The sequence below is a fragment of the Boleophthalmus pectinirostris genome, unplaced genomic scaffold (genome assembly GCF_026225935.1).
Source record: "Boleophthalmus pectinirostris isolate CB_2022bp ecotype Guang Dong unplaced genomic scaffold, ASM2622593v1 HiC_scaffold_1, whole genome shotgun sequence".
Classification (NCBI taxonomy): Eukaryota; Metazoa; Chordata; class Actinopteri; order Gobiiformes; family Gobiidae; genus Boleophthalmus; species Boleophthalmus pectinirostris.
Genome location: NW_026570970.1, coordinates 3155353 through 3181108, shown reverse-complemented (window position 1 = coordinate 3181108; position 25756 = coordinate 3155353). Strand labels below are relative to the sequence as shown.

At 45.7% G+C, this 25756-nt stretch overlaps 1 protein-coding gene across 4 annotated transcripts in view; it reads right to left on the bottom strand.

Moving 5' to 3' along the window:
- The window catches only part of itprid2 (ITPR interacting domain containing 2), a 65663-nt gene that overhangs the window by 8618 nt on the left and 31289 nt on the right, over positions 1 to 25756 (bottom strand). For all 4 annotated transcript variants that reach the window (XM_055148777.1, XM_055148786.1, XM_055148791.1 and 1 more), the window contains exons 7-18: positions 21064 to 21103; positions 20590 to 20685; positions 15943 to 16090; positions 14769 to 14829; positions 9992 to 10099; positions 8424 to 8811; positions 6203 to 6701; positions 5202 to 5253; positions 4888 to 4970; positions 2695 to 4017; positions 1871 to 1930; positions 710 to 834 (exon numbers count right to left, since the gene is read on the bottom strand). In XM_055148777.1, the coding sequence (XP_055004752.1) occupies positions 710 to 834; positions 1871 to 1930; positions 2695 to 4017; positions 4888 to 4970; positions 5202 to 5253; positions 6203 to 6701; positions 8424 to 8811; positions 9992 to 10099; positions 14769 to 14829; positions 15943 to 16090; positions 20590 to 20685; positions 21064 to 21103 (2983 nt within the window). The remainder of the gene's footprint in view (positions 1 to 709; positions 835 to 1870; positions 1931 to 2694; positions 4018 to 4887; positions 4971 to 5201; positions 5254 to 6202; positions 6702 to 8423; positions 8812 to 9991; positions 10100 to 14768; positions 14830 to 15942; positions 16091 to 20589; positions 20686 to 21063; positions 21104 to 25756) is intronic.

Genomic DNA, 25756 nt, shown 5'->3' with positions numbered 1-25756 from the left:
AGTGTAGGAGAGAGGAGTGTAGGAGTAGGATGTAGGAGGTAGGATGTAGGAGAGTAGGAGATGTAGGAGGTAGGATGGTAGGATAGGTAGGAGTAGGACCTGTCGGGGGCTCAGGTGTCTGTAGACTGGGGCTTGTTCTCGGAGGATGTGGGATGTAGGAGAGGATGTAGGATGTAGGAGAGAGGATGTAGGAGGTAGGATGTAGGAGAGAGGATGTAGGAGGAGTAGGAGAGATGGAGGTAGGAGGAGGTGGAGGTAGGATGTAGGAGGTAGGATGTAGGAGAGAGGATGTAGGATGTAGGATGTAGGATGTAGGAGGTAGGACCTGTCGGTGGGGCTCAGGTGTCTGTAGACTGGGGCTTGTTCTCGGAGGATGTAGGAGAGGATGTAGGATGTAGGAGTAGGATGTAGGATGTAGGAGAGAGGAGTAGGATGTAGGAGGTGGAGAGTAGGATGTAGGATGTAGGAGAGGATGTAGGATGTAGGATGTAGGAGGTAGGAGGTAGGACCTGTCGGTGGGGCTCAGGTGTCTGTAGACTGGGGCTTGTTCTCGGAGGATGTAGGATGTAGGGGAGGATGGAGGATGTAGGAGAGAGGATGTAGAGAGGTAGGATGTAGGAGAGGATGTAGGAGAGGAGGGATGTAGGAGAAGGATGTAGGATGTAGGAAGTAGGAGAGGATGTAGGAGGTAGGATGTAGGAGGTAGGACCTGTCGGTGGGGCTCAGGTGTCTGTAGACTGGGGCTTGTTCTCGGAGGATGAGCAGCTCCAGCTCCATCATCTGAGAACGAAACGAGTTCAGACTCCGTCTCTTCAACAGCAACTCAGACACCGTCTGCAACACACAACCACACACACACACAAAAAACACACAACACACACACACACACACACACACACACATATAACACACACACACACACACACACACACATAAAACACACACACACACATAAAACACACACACACACACACACACACACACACACACAACACACACATACACACAACACACACACACACACACACAACACACACACACACACACACACACACATGACACACACACACATAAAACACACACACAACACACACACACACACACACACATAAACACACACACACACACACACACACACACACACACACACATAAAACACACACACACACACACACACACACACACATAACACACACACACACACACACATAAACACACACACACACACACACACATAACACACACACACATAAACACACACACACACACACACATAACACACACACACACACACACACATAAAACACACACACACACATAAACACACACACACACACACACACACACATAACACACACACACACACACACACACACACACACATAAAACACACACACACAACACACACACACATAAAACACACACACACACACATAAAACACACACACACACACACACATAAAACACACACACACATAAAACACACAACACACACACACACATCACACATGACACACACACACACACACACACACACACACACACATAAAACACACACACACACACACACACACATACACACACACACACACACACAACACACACACACACACACACACACACACACACACACACACACACACACACATAAAACACACACACACACACACACACACACACACACACACACACACATGACACACACACACACACATAACACACACACACACACACACAACACACACACACACACACACACACACACACACACACACACACACACACACACACACATAAAACACACACACACACACACACACACACACACACATCACACACAACACACACACTGACAGAGAGATGTGTGCACCTGAGGAGAGGCTGGAGTTGTTCTCTGCTCTGAAAACACACTGGGGCTTCCCAATCGACTCTAGAGAAGAAAAAGAAGCTCAGAGTGACTCATGTCACAGTGAAAGTGTCAGGGACGACTGCTGAGGGATGTAAAAACATTATTATCCAGAAGAAAAAGACCCAAATATATGTACAAAACAACCACCGAGCTGATCGCCAGGACTGGACCGGGACTGGACCGGGACTGGACCGGGACTGGACCGGGACTGGACCGGGACTGGACCAGTGTCATTAGTGGAGTATAAACATTTTCACGTCACTGAGCTGAACTTCTCCGCTGATGGTTTTATGTAATAAAAACACTAAAGTCTTTCTCAGTCTGGCCCATCGCTCCGGGAAAAGTCGGGAAATGTCATTTGTTTCCAGGGCGATGAAGGTCCTGGTGTGGAGGCATCAGGGGCGTCTGAACTCAAACACAAAGACTCTAAACAAAGGCGTCATCCGGCGCTTTAGTTTTTACTCCATTAGACTCTGACGAGACTCGTTTCTAAAAACCCCGTCCAGACGAGGAGCTGTGAACCGTCCTGTGAGCCTCAGTGACCGACGTCTTTGTCAAAGTGACTAAAACTCTGAAAACTGACGATTTACCTGAAGAACATTTTACTCCATTTTTGGAGCTTTTCTAAAACTAAAGTGAACACAGCGTTTTCCAAACACTAAAAGGAAACATGTTGATCTAAATCTATAATGTGACACAGTTAAAACGCCACAGAAGTAAAACACTCGTCTTTAAATAAAACAAGGATGTAAAGTAGTAAAATACAGGCTGGTCCCTGTCCTCACCTGTCCCAGGCTGAGCACGGTGCCTCTGATCTCCTGCAGGACTCGCCGCAGCTGCAGCTCGGAGCTCGACACGAGGTGAGGCTGAAGCGCCGCGTCGGGGGAGAACACGGGACCCCCGAACGTGGCGGACGACGGGGGCGGGCCCAGGTGGAACCCGGGCTGAGGGGGCGGGACCTCGGGCAGGTACGGCAGGGGGTGTGGTCCCGGAGGGGGCGGAGTCACACGCTGGAGGTGGGGGTGGCTCCCGTAGTGAAACGCCGAATGGGAGAGCCCAGAGTACGGGGAGAAGGTAGCAGCGCTCTGAGCCAGCGTCTGGGGCGGGTGGGGGGAGGCGTGCAGGTTGGGGTAAGAGCCGAACCACGGCGCCGACACGCCGGGGGAACCGTGCCCCGCGTGGCCGTACAGCGCGGAGGGAGGGTGCTCGGGCCGCGCGGAAAAGCCGGGGTGATGGGGCACGCCCGAGTACGAGCCGTGGTGGGCGAGCAGGTTGGGCGAGCTGCCGTAGGGCGTCCCGTAGAGGTGGGCGTGCTGGGGGTGCGGCTGCGTGTACGTCACCCCCGGCGGGGGCTGGTAGGATTGCCGCGGGTGCGAGCACAGCTCCGGGACGCTCTGGGTGCTCCATGACTGCGGCGCGCCGCCTGCTGCCCAGTCGGGCGGGGGACTGGAGCTGGTGGACTGCGCCAGGTGGCGGGGGATCGCTCGAAGCGGGTTGACCGCCCGGCCGTCCGTGTCGTCCCGCGGCGGTTTGGCTTTGCCCCGCCCCAGATGGATGCGCACGGAGGACACGACGGTGGCGGTGGGCAGGGAGGAGGACCTCTGCAGAGGGACCCCGCCGCGCCCGCGACCTCGCCCCTGGATCCTCTGGTTGAGTCTGGCCCGGTGGAGCGCGCCGAGCACCGGGGAGGGGGGCGCGGGCGGCAGGCTCGACTCCGAACAGTCTGACACGAAGTCCGGAGACTCCGCCTGCCTGGGCCTGTCGTCGTCCAAAGACCCGCCCAGGACGCTGAACTCAGGAACCGGTCTGACGTGGGTTTCTCGCTCCGGCGTGTCGTCTGACGCCTTCCGCTCCTCCGCCTCGGTCTCCGGCGAGTCGTCGGTGGGCGGGGGGCTGCGCGGGGTCTGGGCGGGGTTTTTGGGCAGCTGGTGGGCGGTGTACTGGGGGAAGGCGGAGTCCGCGCCGCCGTCGGGCTCGTCGCTCGGCTCCGCCCCCCCGGTGAGCAGAGCGAACGCCGGCTGGTCGACGGCGACGGGCGTGGCCAGGTCCTGGGACGGGTGAGACGTGACGGTCGTCTCACTGTCGCACGAGTCGCTGCTCTCCTGCACCTGCACGGAAAAAACAACGAGGAAGAACGCTCAGAGGAGGAGGAAGAGGAGGAGAGGAGGAGGAGAGGAGGAGGAGGAGGAGGAGAGGAGGAGGAGAGGAGGAGAAGAGGAGGAGAGGAGGAGAGAGGAGGAGGAGGAGGAGAGGAGGAGGAGGAGGAGGAGGAGGAGAGAGGAGAGGAGGAGGAGGAGAGGAGGAGAGGAGAGGAAGAGGAGGAGAGAGAGGAGGAGAGGAGGAGAGAGGAGGAGAGGAGAGGAGGAGAGGAGGAGAGAGGAGAGAGAGGAGGAGGAGAGAGAGGAGAGAGAGGAGGAGGAGGAGGAAGAAGAGAGAGAGGAGAGGAGGAGGAAAAGAGGAGATGTGAAGATGGAGAGAAGGAGGAGAGAAGATGTGAAGGAGGAGAGGAACAGAAGGAGGACGAGAGGAAGAGATAAGAAAGAGGAGAGGAGGATGTGAAAGAGGAGAGAAGAAGAAAAGGAGGAGAGAAGGATGTGAGTGAAAAGAGGAAATGTGAAGGAGACGAACAGAGGAACAGAAGGAGGTCGAGAGGAGGAGAGAAGGAGGAGAAGAGTAGATGTGAAGGAGAAAGGAGGAGGACGAGAGGAGGAGGATGTGAAGGAGGAGAGGGACAGAGGAGGACGAAAGGAGGAGGGAAGGATGAGGAGAAGAGCTGTGAAGGACGAGAAAAAATGTGAAGAAGTGAAGAAGACATGAAGGAGGAGAGAAGATGTGAAGGATAAAAGGAGAAGTGAAGAAGAAGGGGAAAAGAAGGAGGAGGAGAGGAAATGTGAAGGACCAGAGGAGAAGTAAAGGAGGAGAGAAGATGTGAAGGAGGAGAAGAAATGTGAAGGAGAAGTGAAGGAGGTGTAGTGGACCTTTAAGAAGCTGGAGGAGTCGGAGGACGGTTCCTCTGCGAAGCCGCTGCTGTCGGACTGTTGGCTCACGGTGCGAGAAAGATCTGAGGACAAACGGACGCTTCAGATTTAAACCAAAGAATGAACGGACGGAGAGAACGAACGAGACAAACACGACGTAACAAACATGAAGAGAACATGTCTCTCTTTATGATCCTGGGGTTTTTATTTCACTTTTTCCTTTTCTTAACATGGAACTTCATCTAAATTCCCTCTTGTAACTGTGGCCTCAGTGAGCTTCGTTTGACTGGATGTAGACGGTGTGTTGGTCTCACCCGTGTTCCTGGAGCTGCTCGGTGGAGGAGCGTCGTCTTCAGCGCTGTGGATCTGTTCATACAAAAATATTTCAATTAATAAAATGAAAAAAAAATCACAAATAAAAAACCTGCACATTGTTAAAGAGGAATTATTAACTGTAACACAAAACATAAAAGAAATCTGTGTATCGTTTGTTCTTTTGAATTTTAATTAACAATAAAATGGGAAAAGTTTGTTATTTAATTTTTTGGTTATAGTGTCAAATAAAAAAAAAAACAGATTTCGACCTCGATTTCAATTTGTGTGTCATTCATTCATTTGTTTTTCAAAATAAAACCAAAAATAAGAAATAACGAAGAAATTATTATTATTATTATTTTTTAGTTTTGTCTTTAAAACCAAAATATAAAAACGAATAATAATTTGATTTTTTAGTTTTTGATTTTGTGTTTAATCAATAATTTATTTTCAATTTGAGTTTTAAGGAAATTGTCAATAACAAAGTGTTGTTGTTTTTTTTTTTTAGAGAGAAATGCTAATTAAATGCATCATGTAACAAAAAAAATAATCGTTTGAATAATCATGATTTCAATATTGACCAAAAATAATCATGATAATGATTTTTTCTATAATCGAGCAGCTCTAACCGGAATTATTTTTAAGATGAATAAACGTTTATATAATCCAGGAATAAATTAATTCGTCTTTAAAATCAGAATAAAACACCCACGCATCGGAATTTATCGGAATTATGTTTAATTCCAAATAATCATTTTTATTTGGAATTAAGTGTTCACATGTTTTTTTTGTTTGTTTTTTTTTAAAGCGGAATAAATTTTTATTCAGAGTTAAATCATTTTTATTCTGAATTAAATCATTTTTATTCTGAATTAAATCATTTTTATTCTGAATTAAATCATTTTTATTCTGAATTAAATCATTTTTATTCTGAATTAAAGTTCTCATGTGAAAGTGGCAAATGTCTTTTTATAAATACATAAATAAAATAAACTGGTACCTCCTCGATGTCGAAGGAGTCGGCGTTCTCCGTGCGCAGCAGAGCGAGCTGAGGGTTCACCGCCCGCTCCCCCGCCCACGCCTCATTGGACGATTTCTCCAGGCCCGCGTTCTGATTGGCCGTTTGCTCTACGTCTGTTTTGCTATTGGCCGTCTTCTCCACATCTCCTGCGCTCTGATTGGTTGTCTGCTCTGTGTCTCCTGCGCTCTGATTGGCCGTCTCTTCCACGTCTCCTTCGCTCTGATTGGCCGTCTGCGCTTCATCTCCTGCGCTCTGATTGGTCGTCTGTTCCTCAGGTTGAGAGCTCTGATTGGCTGTTTGTGCTTCGTCTTCTCCGCCGTGATTGGCCGTTTGCTCCACACCCGACAGGCGACCGGCAGGGACGTCGGCGTCTCCTGAGCTGCGATTGGTCGTCTGATCCGCTTCTGTGCCATGATTGGTCGTCTGCTCCTCCCCCTCTGCGCTCTGATTGGCTGCTGGTCCTGACGTCTCTTCAGTTCTACAAAACAAGAAAATGTAGATATGTTTTTACTTTTATTTGATTAAATGTTTTTATTTATTTATTCATAGTCTCTGTGACACAACAAATTTAAAAAATGAACACGAATATAAACAAAAAATAACCAAAAATGTAGAAAATTTTACTTTATATCTATAAAATGTGCACTTAAGGAGAGACACTACAGGTGAAAAGGAAAAAATATCTGAAATTTAGAGAAATCTACTTGAAACTTCTTCTATAGTTTATTTACAAAATGTTAAAGTTTTAATTTTCTTGACGAGGATATTTAATTTAGAATTTGAGTGAACTTAATCTCTAAAAAATGTCAATACACACTGTAGAATATCCTTAAAATCTCATGTACTTTATAATGAATCAGACTTTCACTAAACGTATATAAAGGTAAAGTGATCAGAATTTCAAAATAAAAAACTGGGATGTCCCCGTTTTTTTTGGTAGTTGGTAATAATAAAATACTGAAATGAGTGTGTAATTAAAGAAAATCGTTAAGCAGAAATCATTCAGGAGAAACGTGAGTCAGTATAATCTGTGTGACATTTGTTCATTCGTTTTTCAAAATAAAACCAAAAATAAGAAAATGAAAAAAAACAAGAGTTTTCTTCATTATTTGTCTCCAAAACCAAAATGAAAAAAACAGATAATGATTTGTTTTTTCAGTTTTCGATTTTGTGTTTAAATGAAAAATGGAAAAAAACGGATACTGGACTAAACCAGGACTAAACCAGACTAAACCACTGAACCAGGACTGAACCAGGACTGAACCAGGACTGAACCAGGACTAAACCAGGACTAAACCAGGACTGAGTATTGGGACAGGCCCGGAGGTGCGCCCGCGTAGACCGTCGGGTGATCAGGACTGAGACTGGGATTGAGTCCTGAGTTGATTGAGTCCTGGTTGAGTCCTGTTGAGTCCTGGTTCCTGGTTGAGTCCTGGTTCAGAGTCCTGGTTCAGACCTGGTTCAGACCTGGTTCAGACCTGGTTCAGACCTGGTTCAGTCCTGGTTCAGTCCTGGTTCAGTCCTGGTTCAGTCCTGGTTCAGTCCTGGTTCAGACCTGGTTCAGTCCTGGTTCAGTCCTGGTTCAGTCCTGGTTTAGTCCTGGTTTAGACCTGGTTCAGTCCTGGTTCAGACCTGGTTCAGTCCTGGTTTAGACCTGGTTCAGTCCTGGTTCAGTCCTGGTTCAGTCTTGGTTTAGACCTGGTTCAGTCCTGGTTCAGTCCTGGTTCAGACCTGGTTCAGTCCTGGTTTAGTCCTGGTTTAGTCCTGGTTCAGTCCTGGTTCAGTCCTGGTTCAGTCCTGGTTCAGTCCGGCATTGCAGTTTAAATCACGTAAACTGGAAACGACCGTTATTCGTTTTTCCATTTTTGTCTTGGAGACAAATAATGAAGAAAATCGTTTTAATATTTTTTGTTTTACTTTGAAAAACGAATGAACGAATGACACACAGATTCAGTTTAGTCACATTTTCTTTGTGTTTTGGTCGTTTTTAAGCAGATTTTTTGTATTTTACCAAAACAAATCCTGTTGGCAGGATCAGACTGGTCAAAAACAGAGACACCTGGGACATTTCTTGTATAAAACTGGGACAAGTCAGTGGTTTTGGATAAATCTGGTGGGACGGAGGGACACAGGCTCGAAACCGGGACTGTCCTGGAGAAACTTGGACGTCTGGTCTCTTAAACATCAGACTCGTGCTCACCTTTGCTCCGTGTCTTTCTCCGTCTCTCCGTCGCTCGTGCTCTCCTCAGACACCGCCGACAGAACCGATCCGTCCATTTTGAGTTTGGCGTGTCGTCCGTCCTCGCTCTGCGCCCCGCCGTCCTCTCCGGGCTGTGGACTCGCCGCCGCCGCCGCCGCCGTCGTACCTACCGCCCCCGAGCCGTCCGTGTTGGTCTGTCCTTCGGCCTGTGTGCGAGACTCGGCGGCGGGTTGTGCGTTGGCGTGTGCGTTGGCGTGTGCGTTGGCCTGCGTGGCGGCTTGTGCGAGCAGGTTGTGTTTGCTGATGCTCCTCTTGAGGACTCTGGCGGCGTTCAGGGCCGAGGCGTTTTTCTTCACGGCGGCAGCTTCTTTAGAGTCTCCGTCTGCTCCTGCACGAAACAAAACAACAAGGTCAGGACGAAGACGGAAACTCACTGTGTGACCTGGTGTGTGTGTGACCTGGTGTGTGTGTGACCTGGTGTGTGTGTGACCTGGTGTGTGTGACCTGGTGTGTGTGACCTGGTGTGTGTGTGACCTGGTGTGTGTGTGACCTGGTGTGTGTGACCTGGTGTGTGTGTGACCTGGTGTGTGTGTGTGTGACCTGGTGTGTGTGTGTGACCTGGTGTGTGTGTGTGAGTGACCTGGTGTGTGTGTGAGTGACCTGGTGTGTGTGTGAGTGACCTGGTGTGTGTGTGAGTGACCTGGTGTGTGTGTGTGTGTGTGTGTGTGTGTGAGACCCGGTGTGTGCGTGTGACCTGGTGTGACTCATGTGTGACCCAGCGTGTGTGACCTGGCGTGTGTGTGTGAGTGACCTGGTGTGTGTGTGTGAGACCCGGTGTGTGTGTGTGACCTGGTGCGTGTGTGTGACCTGGTGCGTGTGTGTGACCTGGTGTGTGACTGTGTGTGTGTGACCTGGTGTGTGTGAGTGACCGTGTGTGTGTGACCGGTGTGTGTGTGTGTGTGTGTGTGTGTGTGTGAGACCCGGTGTGTGCGTGTGACCTGGTGTGTGACTCATGTGTGACCCAGCGTGTGTGTGTGAGTGACCTGGTGTGTGTGTGACCCGGTGTGTGTGTGTGTGTGTGAGACCCGGTGTGTGCGTGTGACCTGGTGTGTGACCCATGTGTGACCTGCGTGTGTGTGTGAGTGACCTGGTGTGTGTGTGTGTGTGTGTGTGAGACCGGTGTGTGTGTGTGACCGGTGTGTGTGTGAGACCCGGTGTGTGTGTGTGACCCGTGTGTGTGACCCGTGTGTGACTGTGACCTGGTGTGTGTGACCTGGTGCGTGACCCGACGTGTGAGACCCGGTGTGTGTGACCCGTGTGTGTGACCCGTGTGTGACTCGGTGTGTGACCTGGTATGTGTGTGTGTGTGTGGTGTGAGACCCGGTGTGTGTGTGTGACCCGGTGTGTGTGACCCGTGTGTGACCCGTGTGTGACCTGTGTGTGTGACCTGGTGCGTGACCCGACGTGTGAGACCCGGTGTGTGTGACCCGGTGTGTGAGACCCGGTGTGTGACTGTGTGTGACGTGTGTGACTCGGTGTGTGACTCGGTGTGTGACTCGGTGTGTGACCTGGTTCTCTGGGGGCGATGCGGTGCAGGGGTTGTCCGGACACTTGGCTGTAGAGTTGGAAGAACTCGTTGGCGACGCTCGTCAGAACCTCGATCTGACGGAAACGACCTGAAAAACACAAAGCGACATGAGGCGAAGAACGAGAGTCGACGACGTTTAAACTCCGCCGCCTAAAAAACAACGGTCTGTAAGAAGAACTGGAGAAGTGTGAGACCGACTAGTGGCCGCTCCAGGTACTGCAGGAGTAGAATTCTTTTGTTGGATTCTTCTGTATTTTTACCATCTTTTAATCATTTTTAAACACCCAAAGGACAAAACACCAAGCCACAAACAAAGCAATGTGTTCTACTACATTCAGTGCAGTGAAGACTGAAGTGAACGCTGCACTTCACAAGAAGATGAACCAACACAGACGAGAGAACAACACAGGACCTCAGTCTGCTGTTCATCTCCACCTAAAAGCCACGGGTCACTCGTTTGAGGACAGAGACGTACAGATTTTAGCCAGAGGAAAGAATTGGTTTGAGAGGAGAGTGAAAGAAGCCATTTTTGTTAAGAAAGAGAATCCGTCTCTAAACAGAAATGGACTCAGACTCCATCTGTCTCCTATTTACACGTCCATCCTCAAACCTAAAACAAAACAAACAAGAACAACAGGTGGAGTCAGGTCAGGTCCAGAGGTGTGGAAGCTCCATTATGGACATGAACTGTTCTGTTAATTAGACCCAAAACCCTGCACAGGTCAACAGGCCGAACTAACAAACACAAACTGTAAACAAGTGTGTGTTAGTTTCAGAGTAGTTTCAGTGTAGTTAGCTCCTCCCTGCAGATATAAGGAAGTGTCACCAGCGTCTGACCAGAACTGAAGAAGCAGCTTGGATGAGCTGAGAAACGTCTTCAACCAAACTAACTTTTGTCCAGTTGACAAACTAAATTTTCTCCTCACCAATTTTTAAACAGTGAAAGCGTCTAAAAGTGTCTTTGTCAGACTTGGCCTCGCCGCGCTGAGCCCCACCACAGAACTCTAATCAAATCTCTGCTGAACCCAAGATACGTTGTGTTGTTTTCAGTTCTCTGTGTTCATCGGCTCATGGGCCCAAAAATCATTTTCTCATCCGCATTTACTTTCCTCAGTCCGGGTGAACTCCTCCCACCGTGTGACGACTGTAACTTGCACAACCTGGAGAGTTTGGACCAATCAGAGCGAGAGCTGCTCAGAGCCACGATGCTCAGTCTGACAAAAATCACTTTTGGAGCCACGAGGATTTAAAAATGTTCAAAAGTTTATGTTGTGAAAATGGAAAAGAATCCTACAAAATAAGACCTTTGTGAAGCCGGACGCCCTGAAGAACATGGGCAGGCTGAATTCCCAAAATGCTTTGTGCCTCTGTGGGAGAATCTGTCAGGGCCCAAACTCCTGGAGCTGCAGAACTTCACATCCTGGCGTCATTGAAATAAAAATTTGGGATCTTCAAAGAACTGCAGTGCGGATCTTTCTTTCTTCTTTCGCACAGTTTGAGATGTTGACATTTTATTCAGATTTAGATAGTTTTTCTTAGATTTTGTTTTTAATCACAAGTTGTTTTATTGTTTTAATTTTAGTTTTGAAAGTGTGTTATAAATGCAGTTGTAGTCGCGGTAAACCCTCGCTCTGTGTGAACGCTGTGGGGGTCTGTGTCTCTCTCTTTTTTTTTTTTTTTTTTTTTTTTCCCTGCTCTGACTCCCGCTCTGTTCCCGAGCAGCTCCGGGACGGGACACACTCCGGTGACAAACTCCGGGGACAGAGACTCCAGGACAGACTCCGGAGGAAGAACAGAACAAACAGGTGTCAGTGAGTCCTGGTCCTGCTCACATCCACATCCTGTCTGTGAAAGTGCAGCGTCCTGAGCCACAGTCAGAGAAAGTAGGACACTCACGATGATAATAAACGATATGAAGGACTGAAAACACTTTATCCCACTGACACAATTAAAATAAAACAGGATAATCCCAGTGAACTCATATTTACATAGACAGCATCATTAAAAAGTCTGATCTTATTCCTGTCGCTATAAAACTGTGTTGTTTTATCGTTTATATCGTTCATAAACTTGAATTCTCATTGGATTAAAACAGGTCAGGTGAGGTGTATTTGTCTGGCGAGGGAGGGCGTGGCCTAAAAAAAATCAAAACCCCTGAATCAAGGTGTGAGTAACTGTTAGGCAATTTCAGTTCCTCAGGCAAAATACAAATGCGACAACACAACAAAAAGCCACAACCAAAAAAAAAAAGCCACAACGGAAATGACCGCGGGAGTATTTTAATGCAAACGCCGCAACAAATAAACGCCACAACACAAACGCAAATGCCACAACACTTTAAAAAGCCGCAACAGCAACACATTAAAAAAGCCGCAACACATTAAAAAGCCACAACACATTAAAATTAAAAAGCCGCAACACATTAATTAAAAAGCCGCAACACATTAAAAAGCAACACAATGCCGCAACACTTAAAAAGCCGCAAATTGATTGGTTCCGTCGGAAAATAGAGTCCCGCGGTCACTTCCGTTGTGGCTTTTTGATGTGTTGTGGCTTTTTAATGTGTTGTGGCATTTTAATGTGTTGTGGCATTTTAATGTGTTGCGGCATTTGCATTTGTGTTGCGGCATTTGTGTTTGTGTTGTGGCTTTTTAATGTGTTGTGGCATTTTAATGTGTTGTGGCATTTTAATGTGTTGTGGCATTTTAATGTGTTGTGGCTTTTTAATGCATTGTGGCATTTGCGTTTGTGTTGTGGTGTTTGTATTTGTTGCGGCGTTTGCGTTAAAATAGAGTCCCGCGGTCATTTCTGTTGTGGCTTTTTTTGTTGTGTTGTCGCATTTGTATTTGTTGCGGCGTTTGTGTTTGTTGCGACCCCTCTCGGCTTCCGTAAAAATGGGACAAAAAAAATAGATTTAGCTCTGAAAAGTCAAAAATTTTAATAAGTCACTCTTGAAATTGCAGAGATATTGGGGTGTGATGACAAAACCATCAAACGTTTTGGTGACACACACACACACACACACACACAAACACACAAACACACACTCTCCGGGTCCTGACCACAGACTCGGCTTTGTCCCCGTTGCCATGGAGACGCAGTGACCGCACGAATGAACCCCGAGACCCCGACTGTCCCCCCTCCCCCGAGTCAGACCGTCCCCAATCTGTGCCCCCCGTCCCTGTCGCTGCCCGTGCTTATGCTCACTGCCCCTGTCCCCGTTTGTGCCCATAGTCTTTGCCTCTGTCCCCGTTTGTGCCCATAGTCTTTGCCCCTGTCCCCGTTTGTGCCCATAGTCTTTGCCCCTGTCTGTGCCCGCTGTCCCTGTGCCCACTGTCTTCACTCGTCCCACCTGCTCCAGGTTTTTACTCTGACATAAACACACATGAAAGAAAATACACATTCACAACACTAACCTAGAGTAACTGATGACAGATAATACTCCCTACGACTGTACAACAACTCGCCCTTATGTAACAGATAATACTCCCTACGACTGTACAACAACTCGCCCTTATGTAACAGATAATACTCCCTACGACTGTACAACAACTCGCCCTTATGTAACAGATAATACTCCCTACGACTGTACAACAACTCGCCCTTATGTAACAGATAATACTCCCTACGACTGTACAACAACTCGCCCTTATGTAACAGATAATACTCCCTACAACTGTACAACAACTCGCCCTTATGTAACAGATAATACTCCCTACACCTGTACAACAACTCAGATAATACTCCCTACAACTGTACGGCAACTGACCCTTATGTAACAAATAATACTCCCTACAACTGTACAACAACTCAGCCTTATATAAGAGATAATACTCCCTACAACTGTACAGCAACTCACCCTTATGTAACAGATAATACTCCCTACAACTGTACAACTCACGCTTATGTAACAGATAATACTCCCTACAACTGTACAACTCATCCTTACGGAACAGATAATACTCCCTACAACTGTACAACTCACCCTCATGTAACAGATAATACTCCCTACAACTGTACAACTCATGCTTATGTAACAGATAATACTCCCTACAACTGTACAACTCATCCTTACGGAACAGATAATACTCCCTACAACTGTACAACTCACGCTTATGTAACAGATAATACTCCCTACAACTGTACAACAACTCATCCTTATGTAACAGATAATACTCCCTACAACTGTACAACTCATCCTTACGGAAACAGATAATACTCCCTACAACTGCACAACAACTCAGCCTTATGTAACAGATAATACTCCCTACAACTGCACAACAACTCACCCTTATGTAACAGATAATACTCCCTACACCTGTACAACAACTCAGATAATACTCCCTACAACTGTACAGCAACTGACCCTTATGTAACAAATAATACTCCCTACAACTGTACAACAACTCACCCTTATGTAACAGATAATACTCCCTACAACTGTACAACTCATCCTTATGGAACAGATAATACTCCCTACAACTGTACAAATAACTAATGGCCTCTATATATTTTTTTCCTGTACATGTACATTTATATCATTATACTTTATTTAAATTTTTTATATTTTGTCTCTTAATATTTTTGCTTCTTATAAAAAAATAAAAATAAATTATAAATATTTTTTCTCTTTTTTTTAATATTACTTTATGATGTTTGAGCTGCTGTGTTTAAATCATTTCCCTTGTGGATGAGTAAAGTTTTCGTGTACGTGTGGCTGTACTGGAAGCGTCCTGCAGACAGGGGGCGACACTCACTGGTCAGGGCGTAGTTTGGGTTTTCCAGCTCCAGCCTCTGCAGCTGCGCTCCCAGAAACACCTGCGACACACAACACACGAGTCAATACCACACACGGACGCACAAAACACTCCACTTTACACCGTCGATACAAACGAGGTGACGGTAATCTGATAACCACTAATGAAATCTGACTTCTGCTGCGTTTACAGAACCACAGAAATGTGATTATCAGAAACACCTGGTGACACGCGAGAGTGAAGCAGAGCGATTTTTACTGTTGGAACTGTTGTGTTTGGAAGGAAGACTGAGAGTTTACATCAGTATCACGTTTATGAGTCTCAGCCCGAGTCTGAGCTTTAATCCAGTTATGAGAGTCTTATCCTAAGTCTTATCCCGGTTATTCCGAGTTTTATCCCTAGTAGAGGTGGGCGATATATCGATATTTTAAATATTTCGAGATAGTTTTTAAACTCGATATGAATTCTGACATATTGTATATATCGATATAATACTTATATTAAATTTTGATTTCGCAGCTTTGCTTGTTTACCTTCTCTCTAGTCACCCACGCCTCCCTGAGTTTGTTCACTCGTGTCTCATTTACTTATGGTTCTGGTCTGGAGAACAGAGTTAATGCAAAGATGAGCTTGTGTTGAGTTGTTTTATTTATGAATGAAAAGAAGGAAATATGTTTTATTTCTTTTATTTTACAGTTAAATTATTATTTATGTAATTAGGGTTTTTTGTAATCTTAAATGTTCCTGTATGAACTGCCGACTTCTTACACTTCAATCTAAAAAAAAAGGACCTTGTGAAATTTGGCACATTTGTTTTTGCAGTTTTCAGTTTTAGGGGGTTAGTTTTTTCTTGAACATATATTGAGATATATATCGTATATCGAGATATAGCAAAATATCTCTTTTCCCGAGTCTTATCCCGAGTCTTATCCCGGTTAAGAATGAGTCTTATCCCGGTTAAGAATGAGTCTTATCCCGGTTCTGCGAGCCTTTTGCCGAGTCTGAGCCTTATCCCGGTTATGACAGTATTCTGGATGCGGCGTTTATCACATCCAGAGAAATTATTTTAAAGTTTCATCAAAAGCCTTGGTCAGATCATTTTTCCTTCTTTGGACCACAGTGTGACGGATTAAAAAGACGGCCTCAGTGCTCAGTGCGGAGGAGGAGCTGGTACCTTGAAGTCGATGCCGCGGGCGTAGGAGGTGCCGTTGAAGAAGCGTGAGGGAACTTTGGACGCCAGGTCTGGTTCTTCTCGCCCAAAGCCCAGGTTCATGAGGATCTCCTCCGGGTCCTCCTCGTACAGGTCCAAGAGCTCTGACACACTGAAAACACACACACAAACACGTTATCGTTACATAGAGATCTTTTATTTTGTTTGTGATATTAGAGACACAAACAGTAAAAGACTTTAGATATTTTGACTTGAGGGAACAGGGAGTGAATACATCGAGGTTTGAAGGGGTGAGGAGACAATAACAACGGCTTCTGTTCTTTTATGGAAGTGTAAGTGTCTGTATGTGCATGTCTGTCTACATCTCCAAAGCTCAAAATGCTCTACTCCACCTCGTGATGTCATGAAGCTCTAGTTTAAAAGGTAAAAGGAGCTTGTTGATTTTTGTTGTATCTTGCAAAAATAAACAGGCGCAAAGGCAAAGAGATGATTCTACAGAACCTTTAATGATGTTACAGCACAAGGGTGACACACAAAAAACATCTGAGAGTCTACAAGCGTCTAGGAGAGAGTTTCTGAGTCTACAAGCGTCTAGGAGAGAGTTTCTGAATGTACAAACGTCTAGAAGAGAGTTTCTGAGTCTACAAGCGTCTAGCAAAGAGTTTCTGAATCTACAAGCGTCTAGGAGAGAGTTTCTGAATCTACAAGCGTCTAGGAGAGAGTTTCTGAATCTACAAGCGTCTAGGAGGGAGTTTCTAATCTACAAGCGTCTAGGAGGGAGTTTCTGAATCTACAAGCGTCTAGGAGGGAGTTTCTTAATCTACAAGCGTCTAGGAGGGAGTTTCTGAATCTACAAGCGTCTAGGAGGGAGTTTCTTAATCTACAAGCGTCTAGGAGGAGTTTCTGAATCTACAAGCGTCTAGGAGAGAGTTTCTGAATCTACAAGCGTCTAGGAGGGAGTTTCTTAATCTACAAGCGTCTAGGAGGGAGTTTCTGAGTCTACAAGCGTCTAGGAGGGAGTTTCTTAATCTACAAGCGTCTAGGAGGGAGTTTCTTAATCTACAAGCGTCTAGGAGGGAGTTTCTTAATCTACAAGCGTCTAGGAGGGAGTTTCTTAATCTACAAGCGTCTAGGAGGGAGTTTCTGAATCTACAAGCGTCTAGGAGGGAGTTTCTGAATCTACAAGCGTCTAGGAGGGAGTTTCTTAATCTACAAGCGTCTAGGAGGGAGTTTCTTAATCTACAAGCGTCTAGGAGGGAGTTTCTTAATCTACAAGCGTCTAGGAGGGAGTTTCTTAATCTACAAGCGTCTAGGAGGGAGTTTCTGAATCTACAAGCGTAGAGTTTCTAGCGTCTAGAGAGAGTTTCTGATCTACAAGCGTCTAGGAGGGAGTTTCTAATCTACAAGCGTCTAGGAGGGAGTTTCTGAATCTAGCGTCTAGGAGGGAGTTCTGTCTACAGCGTCTAGGAGGGAGTTTCTTAATCACAAGCGTCTAGGAGGGAGTTTCTTAATCTACAAGCGTCTAGGAGGGAGTTTCTGAATCTACAAGCGTCTAGGAGGGAGTTTCTGAATCTACAAGCGTCTAGGAGGGAGTTTCTTAATCTACAAGCGTCTAGGAGGGAGTTTCTGAATCTACAAGCGTCTAGGAGGGAGTTTCTGAATCTACAAGCGTCTAGGAGGGAGTTTCTGAATCTACAAGCGTCTAGGAGGGAGTTTCTGAATCTACAAGCGTCTAGGAGGGAGTTTCTTAATCTAGGAGGAGTTTTCTTAATCTACAAGCGTCTAGGAGGGAGTTTCTTAATCTACAAGCGTCTAGGAGGGAGTTTCTTAATCTACAAGCGTCTAGGAGGGAGTTTCTTAATCTACAAGCGTCTAGGAGGGAGTTTCTTAATCTACAAGCGTCTAGGAGGGAGTTCTACAAGCGTCTAGAGGAGTCTACAAGAGGAGTTTCTGAATCTACAAGTCTAGGAGAGAGTTTCTGAGTCTACAAGCGTCTAGGAGGGAGTTTCTGAGTCTACAAGCGTCTAGGAGAGAGTTTATAGTTTCTGAGTCTACAATCGTCTAGCAGAGAGTTTCTGAGTCTACATGCATCTAGGAGGGAGTTTCTGAGCATTTGAGGATCTGAGTCTAACCAAAACTTTTGTATTGTCCTTTTATTAAAAATATTATCTTTAGCGGATACTTTTACTCTGGTAATCTTCTGGAATTTATTGGAGCTTGTACCATAAAACAGGATACGGAACAGAACATGCTGTACTTTATTCTGCAGCAAACATTAAATATGAAATGAGTACAGTAAGATTATTTTTTATAAACTGTTCATCTGAATTCAGTAGAGATGGACAAATGCAGAGCTGAAATTACCCAGATGTTTCTAGTTCAGGTGTGTGGAGTTTAAATGTGCAGGTTTGTGTGTTAAACGTGTGAACGAAAGGTCTGTGTGTGACGAGGAAGTGACATGAGAACACACAGTAGCTCAGAAAATCGTGTGATATGTTAAGTGCCCTTCAAAGTAAACGAGGGTTTGTCTTCGACCTTAGTTTTATGATTTCAATAAAATGATTAGACGTCTCATAAAAAGTCTGGTTTTAAACAGAAAGAGCTTCACGTCTGCTGCGTTTGTTTTCCGTGTCTGGATGTTCCTGTTGACACACGACACACACTGGGCCGTCGAGGCGGATGTTTGAGGGACTTTAACTGCGGATAATTCGTGCGAACCTCAGCATTAGGATCATCCACTTACACCGTCGCCGCTGTCATTAATATTTGTTTACACTTTATTTGCCAACCATCAGAAACAGACCACATCCTGGAGGTGGAACATTTCAACGTCTGATATCACACAAAACTGAATCTGAGAGCTTTAAGTCAGGTTCTAATGTCGTTTCCTCGTCAAAAACAGAGCTGGACTTGTGTTTTGTTTCATTCACATGTTTCAGTAACTCTGCATTTTTAATCTGTTTACATCTGCCAAAGCTTAAAATGCTCTGTTCCTCCTTGTGATGTCATGAAGTCTTAGTTTTCAAGTGAACAGCTCCTTTTACTTTTAGTTCAGTAGAGATTGAAAATTCCAAAGCTGAAATGATCCAAATGATTCTAGTGAAGGTGCAGTGGAGTTTAAAAACTAGGGCTGAACGATCTATCGTTCTGGATCAAAAATCTTGATTTCAGACATGATTTTGGAAGTGTCAAAGCCTAAAGCCCAAGTTTAAGTTTAGTTCTGCTCCAGGTTTGTTACAACATTATAACAGGTCAGAAAACAGCGTCACATGGAGACTTTAAAGATCCTGACTCCTCCCTCTTTTCACCTTTTCTGTCCCTGTCGGCCAATCACAGCCCACTAACCCAGACTTAATCTGTGTGTCATTCGTTGATTCGTTTTTCAATATAAAACCAAAAGTAAGAAAATGAAAAAACAACAGTTTTCTTCGTTATTTGTCTCCAAAACCAAAATTAAAAAACAGATAATGATTCGTTTTTTCAGTTTTCGATTTTGTGTTTAAATGAAAAAATGGAAAAAACGGATAACGGCCGTTTCCCATTTACGTGACTTCAGTGACTGTGATGCCGAACTTTTGCAAAGCATACGGACTGAACCAGGACTGATCCAGGTCCAAGACCAGACCGGGACCAGTGGTCCGAGTGGTTCTGTGTCATCATTTGTGCGCTGGTTCCGTGCAGGGAAAGTGAGAATGTTCTGTGGACTACAGGTCTGGACGGGCTGCTCCGGTCCTCCACACTCAAGAACCACGACTGGATCCGAGGTGGAGCAAAGCGTCCGACTGACGCTTTCACACCAATGAAAACAAACCAAACTAAGAGCTTTTGGTTCAAATGGACCAGACCGGGACCAGACCGGGACCAGACCAGAGGCTCAGAGCCCACAGCAGGGCCGGAGCTCGAAGCTCAGGCCTCAGAGTCAAAGCTCGGAATCCACACTGGTTCCACTCTGGTCCTGGTCCTGGTTCAGTTCGTACACGGTGCAAAAGTTCGGCATCGCAGTCACAGAAGTCACGTAAACGGGAAACGGCCGTTATCCGTTTTTTCCATTCTTCAATTAAACACAAAATCGAAAACTGAAAAAAACAAATCATTATCTGTTTTTTAATTTTGGTTTTGGAGACAAATAATGAAGAAAACTGTTGTTTTTTCGTTTTCTTATTTTTGGTTTTATATTGAAAAACGAATGAACGAATGACACACAGATTCAGACTCTCCACCAATCAGCTCCCGGCTCATTTCATACCAGAGGAGGAACAGACGCACTCTCTCTCCCCTCCTCCTCCTCCTCATCATCATCACTGCCGCAGCAGCAGAACACTGAGCCTCCACACACACACACACATGCACAGACACACACACACACACACACACACACGCACACACACACACACACACACACATGCACACACACACACACACACACACACACACACACACACACACACACGCACACGTCATTCTGATCATGGTAAATATTTCCCACAAACAAATGGAAAACACAATCAGATCCATTTACATTTATTCAAATGTATTTTTGTTTACGTGTTTATCGTTTGCAGATCTTCCCTCTTTTGTGTCTAAAAATAAACACACTGGGATATTTATAAAATGAAACACTTCCTGGTCTGTTGCCGTGGAAACGCTCACCTGGACACGGTGCTGCTCTTCCCGGAGCCGGTGGAGTTCATGCTGCGAGCGCGTTCCTTGAACTGTGACCTCTTCTGATCCGCCGCCAGACCGAACCTGCAACACACAACACACACACACACACATGACACACACACACACACACACATGACACACACACACACACACACACATGACACACACACACACATGACACACACACATGACACACACACATGACACACACACACACACACACATGACACACACACACACATGACACACACACACACACACACACACACACATGACACACACACACACACACACACACACACATGACACACACACACATGACACACACACACACACACACACACACACACACACACACACAGACACACACACACGACACACACACACACATGAGACACACATCACCCCACACACGACAGGCAGGAGGAGGCGCTGCAGTGGCACAGGTCCAGTACTCACCCAGACTCGCTCCGGCTGGGGCTGCACTGCAGGTGATTGGCTGAAAACACAAAGACGTTTCATTATTCCAACAGACTTTAAAACAGAGACACACGTAAAGTTTTGGTCACTACAGTTCACCAAAGAAACGCAGGTGGAGCCAAATCATCTCTCACCCCAGAGAGTCTCAGGCTCCGTTCAGACTGCAGGGTTTAACGCTCAATTCCAATTTTTTTGTGAAATCCGATGTTTTTTCGAGGTCGTTCACATTTCCAGTTAAATGTGACTTGTATGTGACTCCAGTGTGAACATTAAACGGCCCAAAAGTGTCCCACATGTGACACTGGAGACACGACGACGTCAACCGCAGCGAGCGTCTCTGTGTTTACAGAAGTTGTCCAAACATGGACGCAGCATCGAGCACCTGGAGATTTTAAAGTTCCTCTCGTACCGGAGCCAGAACATGAACAACTGACTTGTTTTAAGGAGGAGATTGAGAAGGAGAAGGACGAGGTTTTTGGTCGTGGTGTTTTGTGGTGAGTGGAGATGTGCTTCACTTCAGTCACATGGATCATGAACAGTTTTCTCCTACTTCAGCGCAGAATAGTGACGTTTGTGTCTTGTTGATAACGTGTAGGTGGATGAATGCACTTTGGCCGTTCAGACTGAAGTCAAATGTCAAAAGATCAGATATGTATCAGTTTCAGGAGCACATATCCAAGTGTCCTGGGTCACATTTGAAAAAATCAGATCTGTGTGGTTCAGACTGACATTAAAAGATCAGCTACAGGAACATTGAGACAAAAAATCGGATTTGGGTCACTTCAGGTGCAGTGTGAACGCAGCCTCAGAGTGACTCACATGAGTCTCTCAGTGACACGACTGAACCAACCCAACGATCAGGAGCCAAACATTTTTACTGCATCTGAAGACATTTCCATCAGTGACCCCTGAAGCCCAATTTATGCTCTGGCGTCAAATTGCATGCATCTCTAAAATGTTCTAACTGTAGGTGAGTCTGACACAGCAGCTCAGCCACGCCCCCTGCAGGTGAGTCTGGGCAGGTGTTTCTCTGCCACGCCCCCTGCAGGTGAGTCTGGGCAGGTGTTTCTCTGCCACGCCCCCTGCAGGTGAGTCTGGGCAGGTGTTTCTCTGCCACGCCCCCTGCAGGTGAGTCTGGGCAGGTGTTTCTCTGCCACGCCCCCTGCAGGTGAGTCTGGGCAGGTGTTTCTCTGCCACGCCCCCTGCAGGTGAGTCTGAGCAGGTGTTTCTCTGCCACGCCCACTTTCACACTCGGCAACTTAATTAATAAAAAACCTATTCTCTCCACGGAGATGTTCCACTGTACAGTACGGAACTTTGAACTCAACTTATCTTTAAGTGTGTAATTAAAGTGGTCCAGTTAGGTTCCATAGTGGTCCAGGACTAAACCAGGTCCAAACCAGGTCTAAACCAGGTAAACCAGGTCTCCAAACCAGGTCCAAACCAGGTCTAAACCAGGTCTCAAACCAGGTCTAAACCAGGTCCAAACCAGGTCCAAACCAGGTCCAAACCAGGTCCAAAAAGGTCCAGGTCCAAACCAGGTCCAAACCAGGTCCAAACCAGGTCCAAAACCAGGTCCAAACCAGGTCCAAACCAGGTCCAGGTCCAAACCAGGTCTAAACCAGGTCCAAACCAGGTCCAAACCAGGTCAAACCAGGTCTAAAAAAAACAAGTCCAAACCAGGTCCAAACCAGGTCTAAACGAGTTCTAAACCAGGTCTAAACGAGTTCTAAACCAGGTCCAAACCAGGTCCAAACCAGGTCCAAAAACCAAGTCCAAACCAGGTCTAAACCAAGTCTAAACCAGGTCTAAACCAGGTCCAAACCAGGTTCTAAACCAGGTCCAAAACCAGGTCTAAAACAAAGTCCAAACCAGGTCCAAAACCAGGTCTAAACCAGGTCCAAACCAGTCTAAACCAGTCCAAACCAGGTCCAAACCAGGTCCAAACCAGGTCAAACCAGGTCTAAACTCCAAACCAGGTCCAAACCAGGTCTAAACCAGGTCTAAAACCAGGTCTAAACAAAACCAGGTCTAAACCAAGTCCAAACCAGGTCCAAACCAGTCTAAACCAGGTCCAAACCAGGTCTAAACCAGGTCCAAACCAGGTCCAAACCAGGTCCAAACCAGGTCTAAACCAGGTCCAGGGGCGTATACTCGTCCGTGTGCTCTTCTACTTGTTCTGACGCAGCTCGAGGTTCTAAACACATTCAGGAAAGGTTCACGTGACTTTTTTAGTTGCAGTAATAGTTTTAATATCACTTAGTGTCTGGTTTAATACTTTTAACAGCTCAGTAGTTGTACATGTGTCATTGTTTGACTGGAGCGGAACAAAGCCCCGTGTATTGAGTCTTATTCAGACTCTGACACTCGGCCTTGAGCACTTGAGCTCAGTCGGCCTCTGTGACGGCAGCTCCAGCCCCGACAAGCTCAAAACACACCATTTCTCTTTTTGTTTTGTGTTCACAGTCGGATCGTGAGGGGGTCGGGCTCAGGAGTTTCTGTCCTGGCTTTTGTTCCGGGTGTTTAGGCAGATCCGCGCACACTTAAGAGAGGAAAATGGAATCCTCCGTCTGCAGCCAAAACACCGAAGAGAAAGTGTGTGTGTGTGTGTGTGTGTAAAGACGTGTTCAGAGGGAGAGAGAGACGTCGCCCGCAGCGCTCAGATCAGCTCAAACGAAGCTCACGAGGACGACGGCTACGGAGAATTCACAGCCACAAAAATATCAAAATAAAAACCCGAAGATGGATCATGTGTCGCGGGTTTGAACCAACGTTTTAAGACCAAAAAAATGACGAGGCTCACGGCAGCAGAGAGGAGAGGAGAGCTGCTCCGTTATGGAAAATCATTATTACGATTAGTTTGGTTAAAGGTTGTATGGAGGATTTTTTTTTTTAGTTTCAAATTGTCAGTGAAAGATTAAAAACCGTTACAGAGACGCAGCAGCTTTGTAATTATGATGACCAAAAAAAAAAAGAACAAAAATCTATCAACTGTGGAGGTGTTGAGGCCAGATAAACATCAGCCAATAGAAAACGAGGCTCCCTCATTTTCTATTGGCTGTTAGGTTGTCAATCAAACTCCCTAGTGTAACGGACTCGCATTTCGCACAAGTTTGTCGCGACGGCGGACGAAAATCCACGACCGGTTCGCCGCAAAACAAAGTCCGTTTTTGAGGTCGCTGAAAGAAGAAGAGAAGAGGAAAAGGAGCAAAGCCAAACTGAGGTGATTCTTGGAGATCTCGTCCAGCGATGGCGCGACCGAAGCAGACGAAGCGTCTAAAAACTGACGCGTCGGTCGCTGAATTACTTCTAGACAGGAAACTTCAACAGTAATTCTGAACGCGCACAAGGACTGTCGCTGTATTTCTCTTCTTCCCTTTAAAAAAATCCTCTATACAACCTTTAAGATTGAAATCACGATTATTCAAATGATTTTTTTTTTTTGTTACGGTGTCGTGTAAGTCAAGTCCAAGTCGTCTGCTTTGAACTTCAAGTCATTTCAAGTCTTTAAACCAAAATACCAAAAATATATCTTAGATTTTTGCAATTTATATGATTTTTAAACTAAATTGTACTCATAAAGTCATAGTTTATTTAAAAATGAGTATTTATAGAGCATGTAAGAGCTGTTTACCTTTTTAAATGTCCTGACCAGATGTTAGAGTGAATCATTACAGTCAGAATAAAACAAATTCAGATTTAAAAATACTTCAAGTGCTCAAGCAACAGGCCTCAAGTCCGAGTCAAGTCCCAAATCCTTCAAAAGTTCAAGTTGAGTCCCAAGTCTTACTCCATTTTATCAAGTCAAGTCTTAGTCTATGTTTATACGATGAGGGTCTGAACAAAAGATGCAAAAGTGGCATCATGTCTTCAATTTTTTTTCCGCATTTAGACGAGCGTTTTCGGGAGGAAATCTGTTGCATACGGTGACGCAAAAGTGTGTGGAATTGGACTGTGTCCTCACGCCAGGCGGCTCGGCGGTGACGCTCGGCGGTGACGCTCGGCGGAGACGCTCGTGATGTGAACTCGTACACGACCTGAGCACATCTGACCAGAGTTTTGTGTCTTGGGACGGAAACACAACGGTGAAGCGTGTTCAACTTTTACACTCTGGAGGTGGTTTCAGATTTTTAGTTTTTAAACCCCAAAAACACCGTCACCGTCTAAATCAGGGGTGTCAAACATACGACCCTTTAACCTAAGACCTTTAATCTGGCCCTCGTCTGATTTTCTACTAATATTTTAATTATATTTTGTATTAAAATGGTGTTAATTTTCTGTGGTGTTTATCACAGCAGCGTCTCCAGCGTCTCTGTACGTGGCCCCTCCCACCAGAGCAGCACAAATGAAGACTTGTCTCTTTCCAAACGCTCTTAAAGGACGATCGTTTTGACTGTTGACCGTGACACCCTCATCAGAAAAATGTCCAACATGAGAAAAGTGGAGCCGAGTGCAGGATTTTACAACAAAAATGGACTTATTCCTGTTTACAGACAAGTTCATGTTAAAACTTTGTGTTGAAATTGAAATTTTCTTAAAGTTTCAGGTTGTTCATAATATTATAATATTTTGTAAAAGAAAGAGTTCATCAATTAAAAAAGATTTCTGTAATAGATTTGTGTTTCTCTGCACAAATATTTGAACTTATTGTTATTTTTGGGGTTTATATGAC